At 43.1% G+C, this 22,015-nt stretch overlaps 1 protein-coding gene across 1 annotated transcript in view; it reads right to left on the bottom strand.

The window, feature by feature from the left end:
* The window catches only part of TRPC3 (transient receptor potential cation channel subfamily C member 3), a 678,274-nt gene that overhangs the window by 200,132 nt on the left and 456,127 nt on the right, over positions 1 to 22,015 (bottom strand). Inside the window, exon 4 of the mRNA XM_086962211.1 lies at positions 6,133 to 6,297. Within this exon, the coding sequence (XP_086818337.1) occupies positions 6,133 to 6,297 (165 nt within the window). The remainder of the gene's footprint in view (positions 1 to 6,132; positions 6,298 to 22,015) is intronic.

Genomic DNA, 22,015 nt, shown 5'->3' with positions numbered 1-22,015 from the left:
CACTTAATATTTATTTGTTTTTTGGCTGTAACCTCTTCTTTTGAACATCCAACGTAGAGAGCATCTTTCATATGCCATAAAGTATATATTACCCCATTTGAGTATATTGTTACATTGGTATCAGTTCCGAACTAACTTTAACAATGTCCTGTCTATCCCCGCTCTTACTCATTTGCTATGGAGTGTTACTTTATTGACTTTTCTTCTTGATTTGATCATCAGAAGATCTTCTATTCTGGTTGCTAGTGTACCCAAGATGTACAAGGTATTGAAAGGACTACTTATAGTACCTCAGGTTTACTGTCAGTCAAAATAATAAACAAAGTAATGATCTCTAAAAATGTATTCTACAATAGACTATCTACCACCCTTAGAGTAGGTGGATCTGTGCCCTTACCCTTTTGTCATTACTTATGTTCAGCTCTCTTAACTGAGGCCTGACCATAATCAAAGCCAACTTTCTGCCTTTCATCCGCTTTAATGTTCGCCTCTATACTGGCCAGAATTATGTGTACTTATCAACGTCCAGCTTTAAGAAACTCTCAAAGGTCTGGAAAGTTTGGTTTTCCATACCCCCACACACACCCACGTCATTATTTTTAATAAGGTCTTCAAATAAGGAAGTCTGGCTGGTTGTTCTTGTCAAGTAAATTATTATATGCTTTGTCATATTTTGTTAGGATTAATTTAAATCAATTATGCAAAGAGATTTTAATTGATTACCGCTGTTGTGTTCCCTGACATTATTGGAGTCAAACCCAGTATATTTCCAAACAAGTAAGCTCATGTGGTAAGTTAGATAAACCTGTTAGATAGTCTTTCATCTGTGGGTGAAGACAGGGAGCCCAGCCCTGAACCCCAAAATCAGTACTCACCCACACAAGTGCTGGTATTTCAAATCAAACTAACATGTTTTATATGATATTCTCCTACAGATAATATAAGTCTTGTTGTCATAGGCTTTAAAGACTAAGTGGAAAAAAAGCTGATTACTAAGGGCCTTATTACGAGTACGCTGGTCCTACGGTGGTCCACAGGACCACTGTACTCTTGTTGGAGATCTGACCACCACCACACTGTGGCCTACCTGCCGTATTCGGATGTGGACCGCCACTGGACTGCCACGTCTGCCGGGTTCCAGAATCCCGTGGCAGTGACACAGCAGTCAGGAGCAGGAATATGCTGGCAGTGGCCCTGCTGCACGCCAAGCATATTATGAGCTGCCTGTCCACTGCCCATTTCATGGCGGCGAGGCCGCCATGAAAAAGGTGGCAGAGTGGCAACTTGCTGCTCCTGGGCCTGGGGGTGCATGCAGGGGGCACCTGTTGTGCTCCCCTGGAATTGCACCCCTGTTACTGCACGGTATTTGTTACTTAGTTTAAAAAATGTAATAATTTTTGATCACTTTATCAGAAAAGTTACTTTAGGAAAGTGTATGTTGAGCTGTCAGAGTAAATTGGTTTAGATCTGGTAAAACGTTCAGCTCTAGAAACTGAATAAACATCCTTGACTGAATTGCTAACATCCATTTTCCTGGAAGACAATGCCTTTTCTTTAGTTGCAGTTTTATATAGGGCATACTCACCGCAAAGGTATCAGAGCGCTTTATATGAGCACTAGTTGCATTACTGACGGACACATTCATTCAAAGGCACGGGGAATTAGGTGATTTGCTCAGAATCACAGGAGGGTTGAGCCTTTCGCCAGATTCGAAAGTGGTTCCCCAGCTTCAAAGTCGGTCGCTCTAGCCATTAAGACACATCCTCTCCCCTTTGCTTCTGTCAGCAGGAATGTAGAGCTGGCCTCTGCAAGTGGTCCCATACTAATGATTAGCCATCTAAGAGAGGCAGGAACAGCTGGGAGAACAAGGGGACAGTTGTCAGAGCTCTTCCTTTGGCTTGGAAATGCTAACTGGGAGTCCATAATAGCAGCCATTGATTCAGAAAGCATGTCAAGACCGTCTGTCTCCAATCCCAGTAGGAAAGAAAACTAGTTGTAGCACTTACAGAAGAGAGGACATTTCTTCCTAGGGGAGCAGCTAAATGAGGAACCAGAGTTCCTGCAGGTGGAGAAAGGCTGGAGACATCTTGGTTCAGGGACTCTATGAAGGTTTGCAGAAAACTGAGAAAGTGGAAATTCAGAGAAAAAATTGACAGAAATGGATGTAGGGAATTCTTCAGTCACCGCCTAGTGCATAAGATAAAACTGGCACCTCACCACCACCTCCTCAGAACATTTATGCACTGAAGAAGAAGCATCTGGAAGAAAAGAAGATTTGGTCTGACTGCCAAAGAAAGAAGACTAAACGACTTCTCGCTCCTGCTGGCACCCAGTGACGAGAACTGCTCTTTGGAGGTCGCGTGGTTAGCCTTCTGTTGCTGCTACAGGGACATAAATGACAGCATTGATCCATGCTCTAAAGAAGGCCTAGTTGACTACTTGGAACTGGACCCTGAGAATGCCTTGTGAAAATAAGCCTACCCTAAAGACCCGAGTGCTGTAAGAGGGATTAGGAGTGACTGTCCCATGGTAAAAGAAACATCTGGGGACTCTTGGTTGCAGTGGAAAGCGGGAGCAACAATGTTTGTGTTCCTCTTAAAGCTGGGGCCCTCTTGAAGAGAACCAATGAGACTACAAACACTTGAGTGTACCAGAGTGGAGGATTATTGACTTTACCACTAACTTCCCAGGCTTCTCTGAAGCAGAACAGTTTGCTGTTAACTTTCTCTTCTTCTTGTTTTTCGGTGCAAGCATGGCCTCTGGTGGCTATTTTTGGATATTGCACAAAGTCTGAATATGACCTTTTGATTTCCATTGTTCCTATAGCCATTTCTGAACATTTTGCCTTAAATGTTTAAAAATCCATGTCTGTTTCCTCCTATCCGATTTTAACCATTGTTGTATCTTTTTGCTTATTAATGTATCTTGATTTTTCTAAAGTTGCTTGGGAATTACATATGATGTTAACTTTAATGTTGTTTGCTACTGTTTGAACATTTCCCAAAATTTGCTAGGGAATTGCCTGCTCTGTTACTGCAACTACATGGTGTTGAATAGAGATTCTCATAACTGTTCTGTTACATAACCAGGTTTTGCACCTCCCACAAATGAAAAATCCAATTTATGACCCTTGGCTCCTCCAGTACATAACAATGCTTTGATTCAGATTTCAGGAAGCACACAGAAACTGCACCTGTTGTGTCTCCCCTGCTCATTTGCTATGGAACCATGCAAGTTCAATTACACACGGAACAGACTCGCAGCTATTGAGAAATGTAAAATGCTACAGCGAGTAGAAAAATCCCTTCTCCTGTTCTTTACATGAGCACCAGAAAAAGATGTGAGAATTGAGCATACTTGGGGGCATATTTACAAGCCCCTATCGCCAAAGGAACGCCACTTCTTATGACGTTCCTGTGGCGATAAACCCTTTGCCTTATTTACAAGGCGGTGTTAAGCCACATCATGTGCTTTAACGCTGCCTTGTAAATAAGGCCCTCTTTCACGCTGCACTTAGTATGAATTGGGTGCGCAATGGGCGTTGCAGGTGGCATTCCACCACAACACCCATTGATTTTGACGCTGCCTCTTTTAACAAGAGTGATGTGAATAGGAGGCTATGCCAAAATTAAGACCAGGGAAAACTTGGTCTGAACATGGTGAAACGAGGACAAATGCTTAATCGAATGATTGTTCATGTGTGCAGGAAGATGTCTCTTCATGCACATAAACAATCATTTAAAAAAATTACGATTTGCAACTTTGCAAGTTACAATTCGTCATTCTGGATTGCTTATGTGCAGGAAGGGACCCCTTCCTGCACAGAAACAATCCAGAATGGCGATCTTCTTCCAAGCATCATTCACCAGCCAGTTCGATAGATATTTTCTTTTTTCGCTTAAACAGATTGAGGTCTTGGTGTGAGCACCAGCAATAAACCATGTGTTGCCTGAAAACCTGGTGGTGTGTGGCAGGGTGGTAGGTGGTGGATGCCTCACCAGCAGGCACACTCAGACATTTGTGTGACTGAGATCCCTTTGTGTCTCATTGGGAAGGTTAATAGAGAACTCTATCAAGAACTCTTCTGCTGAGCAACTCAACATGCTTCTCGGAAAATCACCTGACAAAGGTACTTTAGTACAAGTGACGTCACATCCGTAACCTAAAAACTTACTTCCATGAATGCACGAGACAAGAACACAGGGAACACCTAATGGCCTTTACCGGGCACTTTTCGGCTATTTTAGGACATAAGATAGAGGGGACCCACAAAGTGCCTATAACCAGGGCTCCTAGAACACACCTTATTGGAAGACAGAAGGCGGACCCCAAGCGTTCATCACGTGACACGCAAACACACACGTATTTAATTGATACCAGGGCCCTTATTTATGAGGCCTTGCGTCAGTTTTGCGCCGCCGGTGCGTCACTTTTTGTGACGCACCAGCGGCGTACAAAATGCGCCTTGTTGCGCCATATTTAAAAAGTGACGCATCTAGGTAGATGAGTCACTTTTTAAACCCCTGCGCCACATTATACCTGCGTCAGGTATAATGTATGCAGAGGGGGCGTTCCCCCGCAAAAAGCCTCGTAATAGTGACGCAGTGAAATCTATGAGATTTCACTGCGTCACTTTTAGGATGCTGTTGTGTCAAAATCTTGCGCCTGCCTCACAGCAGGCGTAAGACTGATGCAAGCCCTTTCACATGGGGCTTTCCCCATGTGAAAGGATGCATTGCTGGAGTTGCGTCACTTTTGTGACACACTCCAGCAATGCGTCACTTTTGCGCTTACAGATGCGTCAGAAATACTGACGTATCTGTAAGTCCTTGCGACATGATGCGTCATACATTAAATATGACGCATCATTGCTGTCGCAAGGAGTGCGCAGTGAAAAGTGACGCATCGTTGTTTTCACGCAGCGATGCGTCACTTTTCATAAATGAGGCCCCAGGTGCCTGGAGCAAACCTCACTTTAGATAAGATGCCCTGGGTGGCCTTTGCCTTTTTAATTTGATTGGGAGGCAACCGAGTCTGCCTCTCCCCACAGGCTGGTGTTAAAAAATTGAAGAGAGAAAGCTGACCTTTGTAGTGCCATTTCCTGAATAAACACACGAGTGAAACACACACCCTTAGCAACTATTCCATTTTATGGGATGGTCATATGAGACAGAAACGTTCGAGAAAAGCACAGCAATGTAATTTCAAGGATACTATTTCAGTAAGATTTATAACAAGTTATTTCATACAAACATCAGTATAATCGCCAAACAGTGTTGTACCATGAAAGGTGCAGAAGGACAGTCAACAGAGGGTAAATACGGAATACCCGGTGAGGTATACGTATGAATATCCGTTTAATAAATGAAATCCCCTGAGTAGCTCAGCTGATTCAAAGTAGGCTCTTTTTGTTACATTCCAGACCCAAAAGCGGTTCATATCATATTGGAAGATAGTTAGTGTAGTTCAGTTGCTCCAAAGGGATTTGATGTATACCGGGGTTGTGGGTGAAGCAAAGGAAACTCTGCCTTCACAATGCCAACACTTTAGACATCTCTGAAAAGGGGATATAAAGGATTAGAACGGTCTACGTGCATTGAACGCGGTAGAGAGTCTGTGCCATCCAGGGGGAAATAAGGTGAGCAAACGAGTTGGGGACTGCAGTCAACTAAATTTAGAACTCTAAGCAGGAAAGATTCAGATGTCAGCTTAAGAAAAACACAGCAAACATGTTTACACGCTATGTACTGAACTCCATGCCAGATGTTCAACCCCCTGCAATAGGTTTTGGAAAACAATTAATAAATAGGCAGAAAATAAAATTTAGGAAGGGCATTTTGCCAGCTTTTGCGCCCACCCTACTCTGAAAATTGCAGCTTATCTGGTCTTTCGCTGTGATTTGGAGCTTCCACTATGTGACGTCATGAGCCTGCTGCCCTCTTTGCCTAATAAAAGCACCGACCCTGATAATAGGGAACTGACAAAACCGCAGTAGTATTGTACAATATTAACAACCCAGTGGCAACGTGTAAATGAACAGAGGGTATTTATTACACAGTTTAGTACCCACGTGGTACAATATAAAATACAAAACATAGTCTTTTATATGGCATAATATAAAGAAGTCTTTACCCAGCTACATGGCGCGATCCAGTACCCAATGGCAAGAAATGGAAGACCCAGGGCGACCACCAGCACAACAAGACACTTGATAGCAATGGGCTGTTCCCGCAGTCCTGAGAGGTTTTCATACCAGATTGTCAGCAACTGCTGCTGACAGTTTGGGTGCGCCACAAACTGTAGGAAAATATAATAGAACAAATATTAATAGAAAACGGACACAACATTTAGAAAAAAGCATCACTTGAAGGGTTCAAAACGTTATACAATGGCGGATGTGTCAGAGAAGTAACAGAGATACATCTAAGGGTGGATTCACAAAGAAAGTCAGAAAATGTGCTTCTGTAGGGGTTCTCATTGTTTTGGAGAAATGTCCAGATTTCTTGGAATTCACAAAAGGTCCCAAGTAGTTGTGACTTGACAACTTCCTACATATGTCCACAATTGGTTGTGTGACATAGATTCACAAACATACTATCAACAAACTGATAACTGTTTTCCATGGGGAGACCCATTTTCCTTCGGTAAGAGATTTCCCACACCCTCAAGTTTTGAGACTGCTATCTCCTTTTTCCACACTGAAAACAAATTAACTCCCAATAGCAAATCACTGATAATTTTCAATGTGTAAAGCTTCCTGCAATGGTATTGGGATTAAGCATAGGGTTGCTACTTTACCATTATTTTACCGGCATGACCTGTATTTTCAAGCCATGGCTGGTAAAAAAAAGAAAAAATGGTAGTCGAGTTTATTCTTTTCCTTTTCAGTTGTAAACTTAAAACAGCTAATACAAGAAGAATAAATAGTGCTGTCTAAATTGTTCCTAAATGACGTTTGAACCGTTGAGAAGCAGAATTACCAGTTACAAATTAACACAAATAATTGTACTCATATTTGCATTCAAGTGCCAGTTCTGGGCCTTTCCAGACTATCCAAACTTGATAAATTGGCTGGTATTTTTCTCTTGCATAGATGGAAATACTAATAAACATACACTTGAAGGTTTGTCGGTGTTCACCAACTTCTGCATATGTCCCCACCTTTGAACGCTCTCAATCTTTTGATTAAATAAATTGATGGAAAGTTTACTACTTGCGAATAAAGAAGTTGAAGTGACTTGTAAATACTGCCATTTGCACACGAGTGTCTGCTACACAAATAGCTTTTGATTCAGGCCATGAGTGAGCAAGAAACAGCGGGGGAGAGCTTGTGCAGACTGAGGGGCAGTTTGTGAGAGAGGTGGAAAGAGAGAAAATGACTGGAAGAGAGAATATCTGTGATTGAGACAGATAAAGCAAGGCAGTAAGTGCGACACAATGTATGCACTTTTCTCTGGGCCCAGCCAGTTATATAGCAGATCCACTGTCAATCACTTCATGTATCATAAACATCTGTCCTTAGAGGAACTGATGGTCTCAATATAATCAATGTGACCTTGTGCTAAGCTGTTGTTGCAAGCCAGAATGTTAAAGTGTACCAAGAACTCATTAGAATGTATCAAGTAGGCTATACATCTGCCCTTTGTTGCTAGATTCTTGGGGGACCTGGGTGCAAGGTGGGCCAGTTTTGTGAGTTGTAACCATTTAATTCTGAACCTGTTAAAAAATGACGCAAATCACAAACATGTTACATACACTGAAAAACCTGCCACCCATAGGTGAACTAGAATTGCCATCCACAGAGGATGTATAGTTGTAAGGTGCCCAAAATGGCACCGGCGGCAGAGCAAACATTTCAAAAGGAGATCAGATACTCCTCCAACTAGTCTCTATCGAGTTTCCAAGGTCCAATCTATTCTATATTCTATACTAATATAATAAAGAGAGAGCCCAAACCTTTGAGGCGGGTAATCTCAGGAACCACAGCACCAATCACAACACCCAATACAGCAATGGAAGGGGCAGTTGCAGCAGAAGGACATAGGCCATGCAGACGCCCACCATATACATTTAAAAGGTAAAAGAACCGTGCCAGCAAAGTAGTCCCTTGTGGGTGTGTCTGCGTTGTGCTGTGGGCGTGTGCTGGGGGCGTGACAAACGCTGGGGGAGTGTGGTAGGTTCCGCCCTTCATGCCATGTCTCATATCGTGTGCTAATCCCACCTTGCTCCCTTTAAATACTCCTGCACCCCATAATCATAACCCACCCTTACTCCTTAAAATACCCCAAAACCCTTAAACACTAACCCATCTTAACCCTATAAATATACCCTGTACCCCAACACCCAAACCTATCCCTAAACTCTAAAAATACCCCTGTACCCCAAAACCCAAACCTAGCCCTGAACCCTAAAAATACCCCTGTACCCCAAAACCCAAACCTAGCCCTGAACCCTATAATTACCCCTGTACCTCAAAACCCAAACCTACCCCTGAACCCTAAAAATACCCCTGTACCCCAAAACCCAAACCTAGCCCTGAACGCTAAAAATACCACTGTACCCAAAAACCCAAACCTACCCCTGAACCCTAAAATACCCCTGTACCCCAAAACCCAAACCTAGCCCTGAACCCTTAAAATATCCCTGTACCCCAAAACCCAAACCTAACCCTGAACCCTAAAAATACCCCTGTACCCCAAATCCCAAACCTAGCCCTGAACCCTAAAAATAACCCTGTACCCCAAAACCCAAACCTACCCCTGAACCCTAAAATACCCCTGTACCCCAAAACCCAAACCTAGCCCTGAACCCTAAAAAACCCTGTACCCCAAAACCCAAGCCTAGCCTTGAACCCTTAAAATACCCCTGTACCCCAAAACCCAAACCTATCCCTCAACCCTAAAAATACCCCTATACCCCTAAACCCAAACCTAGCCCTGAACCCTAAAAATACCCCTGTACCTCAAAACCCATACCTATCCCTAAACCCTGAAACTACCCCTGTACCCCATAACCCAAAACTATATCTGAACCCTTAAAATACCCAAACACCCCAAAACATATACCTCAGTACCCCAAAACAATACCCCTATACCCATACTTACCTTATCCAAACATAAAAAAAAACATGCTTTGCCATTCATGCATTTACAACGAATTTCGTTGTAAATGTATGCGTGGTAAAAGCATATAAAATGTAATGCCATGCGTTATAATAGCATTGCGGAGTCATGGTACTTTCGTAATGAAAGTATGCGGAGTGATGGTATGCGGAAAGAAAGTTGCGGAATAATGGGTGTTTATCCTCCCCGGTAAGTACATTGGTGGCACGGCAGCCCACATCTCCAGCAACATACTCATATTTTTTCACCACCCATTTGAAAAATGCACAGGTCTCTCTCATTGATGGCCAGCACCGACATACACTTTTAGACACACGTCCCGCCACAAGTTCTAGAATTACTAACTTTAGAGCTGGGGAGCTACGTTCGAATCTCGGCATCAGCACAACATCCTGTGATTCCAGGCAAATCGCTTTGTCTCCCCGTGCCTACCACAAATGGATGTGTTCTTCTGTAATGTAAATTGTGTTCATGCCATGTTGTCGAGTTCGCCCTATATAATATTGCAAGGAAAAATAAAGTAGGGAAACTCGAGTTCACACACTACTGAACGCGCACTCTTAAGTGCATCAGCAGTGCACTGTGAATCGGAGCTTTTCACAGGCCTGTCACAGATAAGAAATGCTATCAAAACGAAATCCTACAAAACAATATACTACTGGCCGGCAGCAATTCATACCTGGACAACGTCGGGACAGGCTGCTAGTTGGTCTATAAAGTTAAAGTTCAAAAGGGAAAACTACTGCCAAGGAACTGGCGTATGTAGTAGGCCATATTGGGCACCCATCATTATGCGCTGCTATAGCATGAATAGTTGGTCACAGCTGAAATTTATAGGTATCAAGTTCACCCAGAGAGCCTACTGAACCCACTGGACCCACCAGTGGTAACTAGAAACTGGGATAAGGACTGGTTGCTTCCTTAAACTACAAAAACCCTGGAACTATAAGAGCTAGAGAGGTGGGTCATCGTTCTGAACTAGGGTGATTGGCTTTAGCCAACAATACCCTCCCCAGGTTTACTACTGCCAGTACATGTAAAGGGGGGGGGAGGGTCCCCGTCTGAAAGAAGGTTATATTACACAACCTACGGAAAATGGTTCAAAACACTTTAGAAAGAAAAAACGACAAAAAAAATGTCCACTTTTGAGAAGTATGTATCGTTAATTATTCACAATACATAGATGAACAACTTCAAGCAATTTCATACAATTGTCACAGAATAATTGTGCCCGATAGAAAAGGGGAAGGGAAGAAAGGGAGTGCTCGGGGGAAGGGTTAGTGGGGGATGAGTGTACACAGTTGTGGGTGATGAGTACACACAGTATAAATACGATCAAAACTATTATAACAACAAAAGCCAAATGATTAATAAAGGCATGCCTTTATTAATCATTTGGCCCCGAGCACTCCCTTTCTTCCCTTCCCCTTTTCTATCGGGGCACAATTATTCTGTGACAATTGTATGAAATTGCTTGAAGTTGTTCATCTATGTATTGTGAATAATTAACAATACATACTTCTCAAAAGTGGAAATTTTTTTTGTCGTTTTTTCTTTCTAAAGTGTTTTGATCCATTTTCCGTAGGTTGTGTAATATAACCTTCTTTCAGACGGGGACCCCCCCTTTACACGTACTACTTACCGCCCAGGTCCCCGTGACTGCTTGGGTAAAACCCCCCCTCTGTAATGGTTTACTACTGCCTGCATACATAGTAGCCCAAACATAGCCCAGATGTCAGAGCAGCTGCTTGGACTGCTCCATTCCCCAAACTAGCCCGGGGGCAGACCTCCCAATGTTCGGCTGCCCCCCAAGACCCCCCTGTTTGTAGTCTTTGGTCAGCATTTGGATTGTCAAAAACCAAGCAAGTCAAGAAACATAGGGGTCTATTAGGATGGTGGGTGGACTTCAGTCCGCATGCCACCCTAGCGGGCTGGGACCGTCCGGGAAACATCCTTTACAACGCAACTTTTACCTCGCAGTGCTTTTACATCGCAACTTTTACAACGCAAACCATTACAACGCATTGCGCTGGGGGGCGCTCTAGGATAGAGAATAGATTTAATTTACTATCCGACACCTTCCCTACTATCCACGGGGACTGGAGTTGGAATAGTAAATTAAACTATTCACTATCCAGCACCCCTCAACACTATGCATTGTAAAGGCATGCGTTGTAAAAGTTGCGATTTAAAAGCATGCGTGGTAAAAGCATGCGTTGTGATGTCATACATCCGGACCGTCCGCCAGTGGTGCGGCGGTCCCACTGTGCCTATTAGGATGCGACCGCCACCATGGCGGTTGATCCTGTATATTTAACATTGTGGGGGGCGGTGCTGTATTCAGCACCCGCCACGATTTTAACCACATCGGTGCGGTGGAGATTTACCGCCGGTGCTGGGCCCTAATGAAAACGGGCGTGGTCATGACGGAACGGTTCCGTCTTGAGCACAGCTCGACCGATGCTCATGACGGAACCATTCCGTCATGAGCATCGAAGGGGTTAAAAGGGCATGTTGTTCTTTTGCATGCACAACGTGACAGGCACCGGGTGGTGCCTGCCACCTTGTGCATGCAAATGTCGGGGGTACCACCGCCATACGGGCAGTGGCGATCCACCCGCCATCCTAATAGAACCAATAATATCTAGCGATAGATACGCTGTCAAAACACATTTAAAAGGGCAAGATGGCACTGTGCTGAAATGACTAATCAAAAGACTGAAAAGGTTAGAGAAACAGCAAGCAAAAGACAAGAGACAGTGGCAGTAAGTAATCAATGAAGTAGTGTGACAGAGACATCAAGTTAAACGAAGACAACATCTTAAAGTTTGAATGAAGGGGGGGCAAAGAATGGATTAAAGAACGATAGCCTGAGACAGCCAAAGTAAAAGAGGAGAAAAATGGGGGAAGTAAAAAACACATATAAACACAGAAGTGAAAATCTAGTCAGCGTGTAAAAAGGCAGAAACAGAAGAGAGAAAGCAAATGATAGGCCGTGTAAGGGAGACCATAGAAACATAGTATGATATAAAAGACCTTCATCAGGATATACAATAAACGGAGAAAAATTGATAATTTATCACTGATTGACTTTAATGAACAGCTCCTCCCAGGGTAATCTCGTCCCAGGAGTTCACAGTTTAAATACTAAAATATAGGTTAGTAGGTTTGGACCGAGTTACTTCAGACCAGTTGCATAGCGAAAAATAATAGCCCGCCCCCAGAATGTGAAGATAGCTCCTGAGTCTCCCATATCTGGCCCCTAAATCACGGCCCTTGCGTTGAATAGGGGGGTGGGGGGCCTCAAGGCAGGGGCGGCTCTAGGTTCATGGCAGCCCTGGGCAGGGAACGTAGGTAGGGGGCCCCGGAAGATGGGGTCCGGGTGGGGCGGAGCGCGGAGGCCAGTCAAGAGGGGGGTTGGGGGTCAGGGTGTTTGGAAGTGGAACAGAGCCGGAGGCCACCAAATCCCTGCCAGGGGCCGCCACGCAAAGATGTAACCATCCTCAGAGGATTATTATATTAAGGATATATATTGTCGTGGTGGCCCCTGGGGTTTAGTGGCCCTGTGCAGGTGCACAGCTTGCACATGCCTAAGGCCGCCCCTGCTGCAAGGTCAAGAGCTAAAGGGTCCCTGAAGGGTTGGGGGGGGGGCTGTGCTGCAGGGTCTGCAAGGGCTTCCATTATGCCTCAGTTTGAGATTTGATTTAGACTTAAAAGATATTTTTTAAATAGGAGCACTTGTTCGAGAGAAGGATATTGCCTAATATGTTGCTGATAGTTGAGTAAAACTGCACATTTTCTCTTTCTTTTATATTGCTGAATAATACTCATATTACATTTTTATATAGTACTGAATGTTGCTAGTTTGGCTATTTGTAATACTGTAAATAAAAGAATTTGTTATTCAACTTGTCGACCTCTAAAGTATTACCCTCTGAGTTGACCCTGGTAAGATCTGAATCATTGACGTGAAAATTGCAGCAGGTTTAAGCAGCTTGTGCTTACCTCACTAAGCAATCTTGCCTATGAACTTAAAAAACATTCTTGTTGAATGGCATGGGGTGTCACTGACCGCGAATGTGTCTAGCACGCCTATAGTGTGGAGTGTTAGTCTAACAAACACATTTCACTACTGGGCTTTCACGTGCCTTTCTGGAATATGTAGATTTTTATTGTCTTGATCTGAAATTCCCCCAGTTTAAGAGACTTTTGCCAGGGGTGCAGAAGATGCTGTAGGCATGCAGATGCTACAAAAATGCAGATGTCCCACAAAAAGAATGGATTGTGAGTCACCCACGAACCATGCTATCGAAATCAGTTAATTACTAACAGGCTTTCTATTTATCTGTTTATTTGCTACAGTGCAGCATAACCCATCAGAGGACCATAAATGCAGAGGGATAACCAGATATCAGTTCCTTAAAAATAACAGCTGAACCACTTAAAAAATCTAAAAAATAAATGTAAGGACAGAGAAAACTGCAGAAAGGCAGGGGAGGCAGGAGACCTGGCTGCAGGAAGGAGTGCAGAAAAGTGAAGGAAGAGGACCGTAGTCGTTAGCATGCATCAAATACAACAGAAATAGATATTTTTAGGTCTGGTTTAATCACCAGCCTCTTGTAATCAAATAATGAAAGGATGGATGAAATATACGTACAAAGGAGGGCTTTGGGTCAGCTCTCTTCATCTAATGGTTTGAGTGGATGTCATTCACATTTCACTTCCCCCCTCCAAGCCACATATCCTAGTGCAATGAGTCAGACACTTCAGCCTGTGGCTGTCTTACACTATGAATGAATGCATTGTGCCTGTCTAAAAAGAAATCCACTTCAATGCCAGGTCTGCTAGGCCAATACATTACTTTGTCAATGTTTTTTTTCTTCATTTTGTAGCCTTTTTTTCTTAGTCAGCCTTGTGTGTTTAAACTATGTTTGTGGTCCCAGTATTTAAAATCTAAAAGCAAATGCTTTTGCACCAGTAAATATCATATTTTTCTGTGATGTGCATCTAAACTAATCCGGTACTAAGCACCCTTGCATGCTAGTAGGCATTTTACTGTTCTGCTATAGCTATATGGGATGGCTAATTTTTTTTATTTAACATTTTTATTTCATGTGTAAAATTGACGAATTTAGGTGGCGGTGTTTGTTTTCTTTTTCTTTGTGGGTCATATGTTTACAATAAAAACATACAAAAATAACCCTAATGGCAGTTTCTCATTCTATGATAGGCGCCAATGCTTGTTTCTATTTTCAAACCCTAAAAAAGTAATTGTTGAGTGGTAGATGTTCTTGCTTCCAACTAATTGTCCTTGAAGTCTCTCTAAATCAGGCACCCTGTGTTTTCCAATGGATCTTTTCCAAGGCAGCTTTCAAGTAATACATGATCGCCAACAAGCTGTGAGCAGCCTGGTCTCCCTAAAGTGTAAATAAAGTTCCTACAGTGTGATTCTTTATTAGTAATAGGGATAGGAGGGTGGCCTTGAAGGTTATTTTCAGTCTTTCACCTTTGAATCCTACTCCCAGCTAGGACATGAGAGACAGAATATTGCCCATTACACTCTTGTTTTTGTCACTGAAACTCTGTTTTTTTCAGCGTGATGCTCCTCTTGACCAATGCCTGGTCCTACCCTGAGATCCGCTGAAGCCCCCACAGGGAGGCCCAGCCCCCAGTTTCAAGATCTCTGATGTATCTTGTATCTAGGAATGCTGTTTGGTTTTAAAAATAAGACGGGCTACAATTCCGGTCTTCTTCTGTCATACTTTGAACGGTGACACATAGGGGTCTATTACAATTTCGGGCGGATCGCCACCGCCCGCATGGCGGTGGCGATCCGCACGACATTATCTCCCGCCTGCCTCCCATTTCCCCCCTGCCATATTATGATGATGGGGTATCGCTGTGGATGGGAAGACCATCTGCCGCATTTCCGCTTATGATATACGGTCTTCCATTTTTTAATGCATTTTTGGATATTGCAATCAACAATTAAATGAGAGCTCGCAGTGCGCAGAATTCACAACCAATAAAACGAAATATATGTTGTTTCGAAAAACAATCCTGCTTGGTAGAAAATGAAGAATTAGCCTGGTAGAATTTGAAACAATGCTGCTTTATTTTTGTATGGTATGTAAATGGAGTTTCAATCAAAGTGCATTTAAAGGGGATGTAGCAGTTAGCGTTGTAAAAATCGCATTGTATTTGAATGCGCTGTCTTTGTTTTCGGCTACCTGACTGATATCCAACAGAAGGATCTCTGTATTTTCTGCACTTTACATTGGAGAAAACTCTCCTGCAGCCTGTACAGGACATCCCTCAGTCAGGATTTAAAGGTGGAAGCTCTGTGGATGAGGCCTCAAAAGTAAGGAGACTGGGTGTCATTGGCATAAGAGATAATCTTCAAGCCATGTGATTCTACAGGTTTAGCTAAGGGGGCCACGTAAATATCACAACAGAGTTGGGCTCAATCAGGAGACTTTCGGCACATGAAAAGCTAACTGCTTACAAGATGAAGCAAAAGGAACAAGCAAATTTTTCGTTGACTACCTTTCAGAAAAGATTTTAATCAGCTCCATGTGGTGTCAAAAATGTCAACCTCTAGGCAGTTACTGAAGCAGGATAGATTGGAAACTGTGTTGAATGTCGCCGACAGATTCAATAGGATCAAGGCAGCACTCTTATCTTTTTAATCACCTTAGTGATTTCCAAGAGAGCTATTTCCGTACTATGGCCGGGGCAGAAGCCTGACTGGTGTCTTGTCTTGTGTAGGGTCCTACTGTCCTCTAGCACATCGCTCCACCATCCTGACAACTGGGTGCAATGAAGAAGTTTGCTACCTTCAAGATACAATGAGAGATGAGAATTGACCAGCTTTCCAAGTATTTTGGAAGCAGAGGGGAGCTGGGATATAGGATGGAAGATTGACATAATGGATTGGTTGGCAGTGGGTTTCTTTAAAATAGGAACCACTTTAGCTCTTTTCCAGCAAGATGGTACAACTGCCAACTCAAAAAGTTGTAAAAATGTTGATTAAGAACACAGTCAATAATTTCAGTAGAACAGATGAATATGGCTAGGGGGCCAGGACCACCTGGATACCAGATGAACATTGTAGAAGAGCTTGCTCTGTTTGTCCAATTAAGATAGGCCTGAACGTATCCAGGGAACGCGCAGGAGCAGTGGAAGGCAGGGGGTCAAAAGCAGCTTCTTATCTTGTCTTAAGGACTCATTGGACATACATCTACTCAGTTGGAGAACATCATTTCCATTTAAGAGACTATGTTATGAATATTGATAAGACAGAAGAATGTTTCCTCCCTAGGAAGTTGTACTTCCCATACATCAATTATAGTCAGCTTAGCAATAACTCTCTGATGACTTCCATGTCTGTATTCAAAGCACCATGGCTGACTGCAGAGCTGTCAATTTTTGGGTTGAGGAGTGCATTGGCTTTTCCTGTTTATATTACTGTACTGTTTGCGTATTTGCCTCCTTTATCCATTGGCTCTTAATGTTTCAACAGGGACATTGGGGGAAGTTAATTAATGCGCTAATATTCCTGCCTTCCAGCAATCCCTACATATGAATTTGTTTTTAAAGGAAAGCTTGTGCTTCCCAAATCATTATCCCTCTAAAGCTTGTGGCTTAATTCAGACTGAAACGTTTCCCCTCCCCAGTCTCTTGCTAACTTGGTCCTCTTCATACATAGGTACATTCTTTGTAAAAGGACATTTCTAAACATTTACAGTTAAGTTCAGCGGACATTTATGAATTTAGTCTTGGTTCCTCCAAAGAAATGCAGACCTAAGCCTTCTACACATCTTTAGCATTTTAGTCTGCTCCAATCTAGTTTGCTTATCTTTCTCATTAAGCCGTGCAGATGATTATTGAGAGACACGTTGTCCTCTTTTTGTTATTGCTCAAGCATAGGACTATCTGGGTGGTACTTAAAGGTGGATAGTTTGAAGGCTGGCGTGTGAGATTTTCCATCTTTCTTAAAGCTGTATTTTCTCCAGCACCTGACAGTGTGCTGGTTAAGGGGTTAGAAGAATCCATCGATTGTGGCTTGCATGTATTAAACAACAAGGGGATGGATGGGACAGGTGCATTCGGCTGCTGATTCATAATATGGGTGAAATAAAAAAAATAAAAAAGTTTTATTGTTTCAGTTAATTAAAACCATAACAATACATTTTATAAAATCAACTACTTATAAAAAGTTTCCTTTTGTTTGGATAAATTCTCTATTAATTCATTCTAAAACATTCTGAATTTAGTGCAACACTTTGTTTTTTGAGAACAACTAAGCAGTTCATGTAGTTTGTGGTTCCAAGAGTTCTGATTTTTACATGTTATTAGGTACAAGAGGGCCCTCTCTCAAGGCTACCGCTGTTATGTATACATGTTATTAGGTTCAAGAGGGCCCTCTCTCAAGGCTACCGCTGTTATGTATAAGGGTGAAATAGTCCTGGGTTGCTTGTGTTCCGGTTCAGGGAGGATTTGGCCTGGCAGTTTGGGCTGAACCGTTCCCCCTGGAGCAGGGTCATGACTTATTTGCATATGGCTGGGTCCAACCCGAGGTGACATGGTGTGCAATATAATGATGGACTGGGATGCGGCCCTGAGTAATTACCAGTGTTTGAGATGAATTCAAGCTTTCTATCCATCCCTTTTTGAATACTTTTTTTGTGATGTAGGCAGTTTTATATTTACTTCTAATATATAGAAACAACCATTCCTGTAATTCCAATACTATGGTAATGTGGTCAATTTTACTGTTTTGGAGAAGAGACAGGAGACAGAAGAGACAGGAAGCAGAGTGGAGGACTGCTTTTAGAGGTGCATCTGGACGCCAGGATGGCATGGGAAGAAGCGTTAAAGTATTACATTCTGGATATACCCACAGCTTGATTTAAGGTCCAAATGTGGGAGCTTGGCAGGTAGTGGCTAATGCTCAGAATGATTCTGAGATGGTATCTGGTGCTTTGTGTGATTGCCTTTATGTGGGTGTCAAGGATAAGACGCGAGTCAAGTGTTACATCTTGTGATTTTCCAGAGGAAATACATTTTGAAGAGATGCCTATCTTGTTCAGATGCTCTGTCTAGTCAGTTAGTAATCTACAGTTTTGCTTCGGTGAAAGAACGAGGAACTCTGTTCTTTGTGAGTAAAGATTTAGCTTCATATTTTTCATCCTTGTCTGAATTGCGTATATGCACGTGGATAGGACCGTGACGTTGTTTGAACATGTCAATTTTCAAGCACATCCAAGTCACCTTGCAGATCTCAGAGGGGGTGGTACATCATAACAGGGCACACCTCCCGGCCTGGGCAATTCCTGTCATTCTCCTGCACGGTCATGCCTGTGCAGAACTATGGGAGGACTTGCAGGCATTTTTCATGCCGGGGAAGCACTTATGGCACGGATTACCATAAGTGTAGTGGGCAGGTGCCCATTGCTGTGGCTCCCTTGCGCTTACTGGGCATGTGTGCTGTAGGCCATGGGGAGATCTCCTCCATGGTCGAATAGTAAGCACACACTAACGGGGGCATAATCCCTTGCAACATGGATGACCCTACGGCCTAAAAACCCATACTCTTGAAAACCACGACCCACCGCCAACATCTAGCATCCTTTACTGTAGCTGCTAAGATTAATATCAGCAACAAATATTACTGCCTGATTCTCATCTCACTGGGACCTGGAAGTGGGGCAATTTTTGTTTCATGCCTTGTAGTAAAGTCTTCCATGTGGCCAATGTATGCTTCTGTATTTTTTGTCCTATATCCCAGTCAGTTGCCGGAGAGGACGTTCCCCAGAGCATTCCTAAGTTCCATTTCAGTCTTCATATCATCTGATGTTTTTGCCATTTGAGTAATCAGTTGTTTCACTCTTGCCATGTAGCTGTTTTGAACGGTACATGTTTGCTCGTTTGAGTTGATTTTTAGGTGTCAGTGACTTTATATCTCAGGTCGTACAAGGAATTTGTTTGGAGATTCCAATAACTATCGTTTCCATATTGTAATGATAAAGCAGGTTGTCCTCTCGTTCATTTGCATCACTTGGCTGTTATGGTTAGACAGTTGGATTAAGTCTGCATTTTCTCATTGTAAACTATTTTGACATTGTTTATTGTTCAGGGTAGGGCATGGAAATACTTGACAAACTATCATAAATTATCTTTCTGTGAGGTGAACATAATATTACAGGAAGGCAAGGAGCATATTAATCTTACAGAGTTTAGGTAGACCCCCGGCAGCTCCTTTGGAGAAGGTGCGCTGGGTGGTACTTTGTGCCTGAGTCTACCTGGCACCTTTAGAAGCAATGAAAATCAGCATAATGATATATCACACAAGAAGACAAAGAGTAACGGTGGAAGGTACACAAAAACAGGATCTGGGCTCGGGGAAAAACTGAACTGCACTAAGAGTCAAGGCCAGGATTATATTACACAGAACTGTGAATGCTGGAAATCTGCTCATGAAATAGAATAGAACAGGAATATGCAAACAGGAATACAGAATACAAGACAAGAATTTGCATATACAAGACAGGTCAGGATGTGTGTAGGCAGAATTAGGAAAAAGGAAAATACAAGCAAAAGTGACAGGCAATAGACACTAATAACAGGAACATAGCAATGAAAATAGAAATCAAAAGTCAAGTCTGGAATATAGTAGCAGGATCAAACAGAGCTCAGAGAGACTCAGCAGCAAGGTCAGTTGCGATCCGCTGCACTCTGGGTTCACCAGACAGAAATAGCAGGAGACTCAGGGGAGGAGCACCGATGCAGGGACGGAGCCAGGTGCAAGGGATCAACCAGGTGCAGGGAGTCATGGGACCACCAATGAAGGGAAGGCAGAACTGGGACTTGGAAAGGGGACGACTGGGGGATCGGCAGACACAAGGCAGGGCACAGGAAAGCCAGGAAAGGAGTACGGGTTGGACCAAGAGAGAAAAATACAGAATGCAGATGTAAATAGGAATCAAAACATACAATAGAGCACCCCAAACAGGGCGTGACTTGGGCAGGGTTTGGAGACAGAAGGACTACAAGCAACACAATACATCAGAGAAGTGGGACAGAAACCTAGACTGAAAAGAAAAGAGAATCTAAATATGGTAAGTGTTGAGGAGTATGTTGTCCTATACTGAAGTAAAGGCAGGCTTGCTATGAGCCCTAGTGAGTGACTCCAAGTGGCAGGATGGCAGAATCCTTGCAGGTGCTTCCTGAGTAACAAGCTTCACGGAGCTACAGTGCCCTCTGGTATGTGTTATTGTGCCCAATGGGATTCACAGGACTGGGCAGTCTGTGCTGTGTAGTCATCCCAGGCTTGAAGGCGCTTCGGCGACCAGTGCGGCTCAGCTACGGCGGGTGCTTTCTATGCAGTACTGGCTTTAAGGGACTGCAGCAGCCTGAGCACTCTACATAGTTTAGGCTTCAGATTTGGCCATTGCTCTTGAGCATTAAATAGGTCCGTGACTAAAGTGTCACTCTGGAGGATATAAAAGCAACATAAAGCATGTTAGCGTGGAGCGGAAGCACAGCTGACAAACACATGCACTCTCACGGAGTGCTTCAATAAAAAGGAAACAGTAACTCACACTACGCAAGCAGTGGAAGGAGACTCACCAAGGAAGAAGTACTTGGGCCATGCTCCAGAGGATGGACAAACACAAGAAGAAGAAATGAAGCCCACTTGTGCTAACAAAAGACAAGCAAGGTAGTGAGAGTGAAGAGGAAGCCTACCAATGCAGTGGCGTAATGCAAAATGTTAGGCCCCACTGCAGAATGGGATGAGGGGCCCGAGTCTCCCATATCTCATGGATATTCACTAGCCTTAGTTTGAACGTTGTCCCCTGAAGGTTTGGGACCCCTCTGAAGGTTTTGCTTCCCCCCTACTACACAGTGGCTGCAAGGGTCTGTGTTACAGTCCTGCACCAGATGTAAGCAGTGGTTGGACTCTAAGCCCCTCATAAATAAACAAAATGTCTTCCAAGCAGCTGAGCTGTGCATGTGCTGTCTCAGGCAATGCCTAAACATTGAATATCTGGGGTAGTGCAATATCCCTGTAAAAACTCTCCTTTATTCTAACATTATGAGGGATGTTTGAATATTGCATTATCATCACAAGAGTTTCTCTTTGTACTATTGACAGAAAACAGTTAATGTTACTCAGCTCAATGGTATTCAATTTATCGAGCTTAGAAGGATGACAGACTGAGTACACCTGTTGGGATTCAATGTTTGACCATGAGTTCTAGCAGAACTCGTTGCATGGTATGTAAATGTTCACTGAGCCACCAGCTGTCTTTTACCTTCTTATTACAATCAAATTCTGACTTCTGTACTGTGTTGTAATAAGATATAAAAGTCACTTGTTGCCTACATGATGTATTCCAGACACCCAGGTAGCTTCTAAGGTTCCCGCGGGCACCGATGTCTCTCAGCTCCCTCTTGTCATCTTTCAGCAGCTGTGAAGGGGCGGCTGTCTGCTAGTTTGCACTGTCAGCCGCTGAAACCCTGTTCTGCAGCAACAAAACAAAACGCTTGCAAGCCGCAACTAAGAAACACTGCCGCTGAAACCGTGCGGCGAGTGTGCGTGCCATGCCACACACACCTGTCAGACACAGAGAATGATGCTCAGACGTCTATGAGCAAATATGGAAAAGAAACAAATGTTATCTTAAAGGCTGCAAATTCGAATTAAACATTTAGTTGCGAGATGCCCAGACTCTGTAAATTGTAGATAGTTTTTTAATAGCACATCAAGGCAGTCTGCTAAATAGATACTATCCGTCCACATTATTCTATTTTATATCATTCATGTTTTTTTAAGTTTTTTATTTCTTGCTGTGTCGAATGTTGTTCATAAACTAGAACATCACTAAATC

This window comes from Lissotriton vulgaris, chromosome 3_1 (assembly GCF_964263255.1).
Source record: "Lissotriton vulgaris chromosome 3_1, aLisVul1.2, whole genome shotgun sequence".
In the NCBI taxonomy this organism is placed as follows: Eukaryota; Metazoa; Chordata; class Amphibia; order Caudata; family Salamandridae; genus Lissotriton; species Lissotriton vulgaris.
This window is presented reverse-complemented; position numbering and strand designations above follow the sequence as displayed.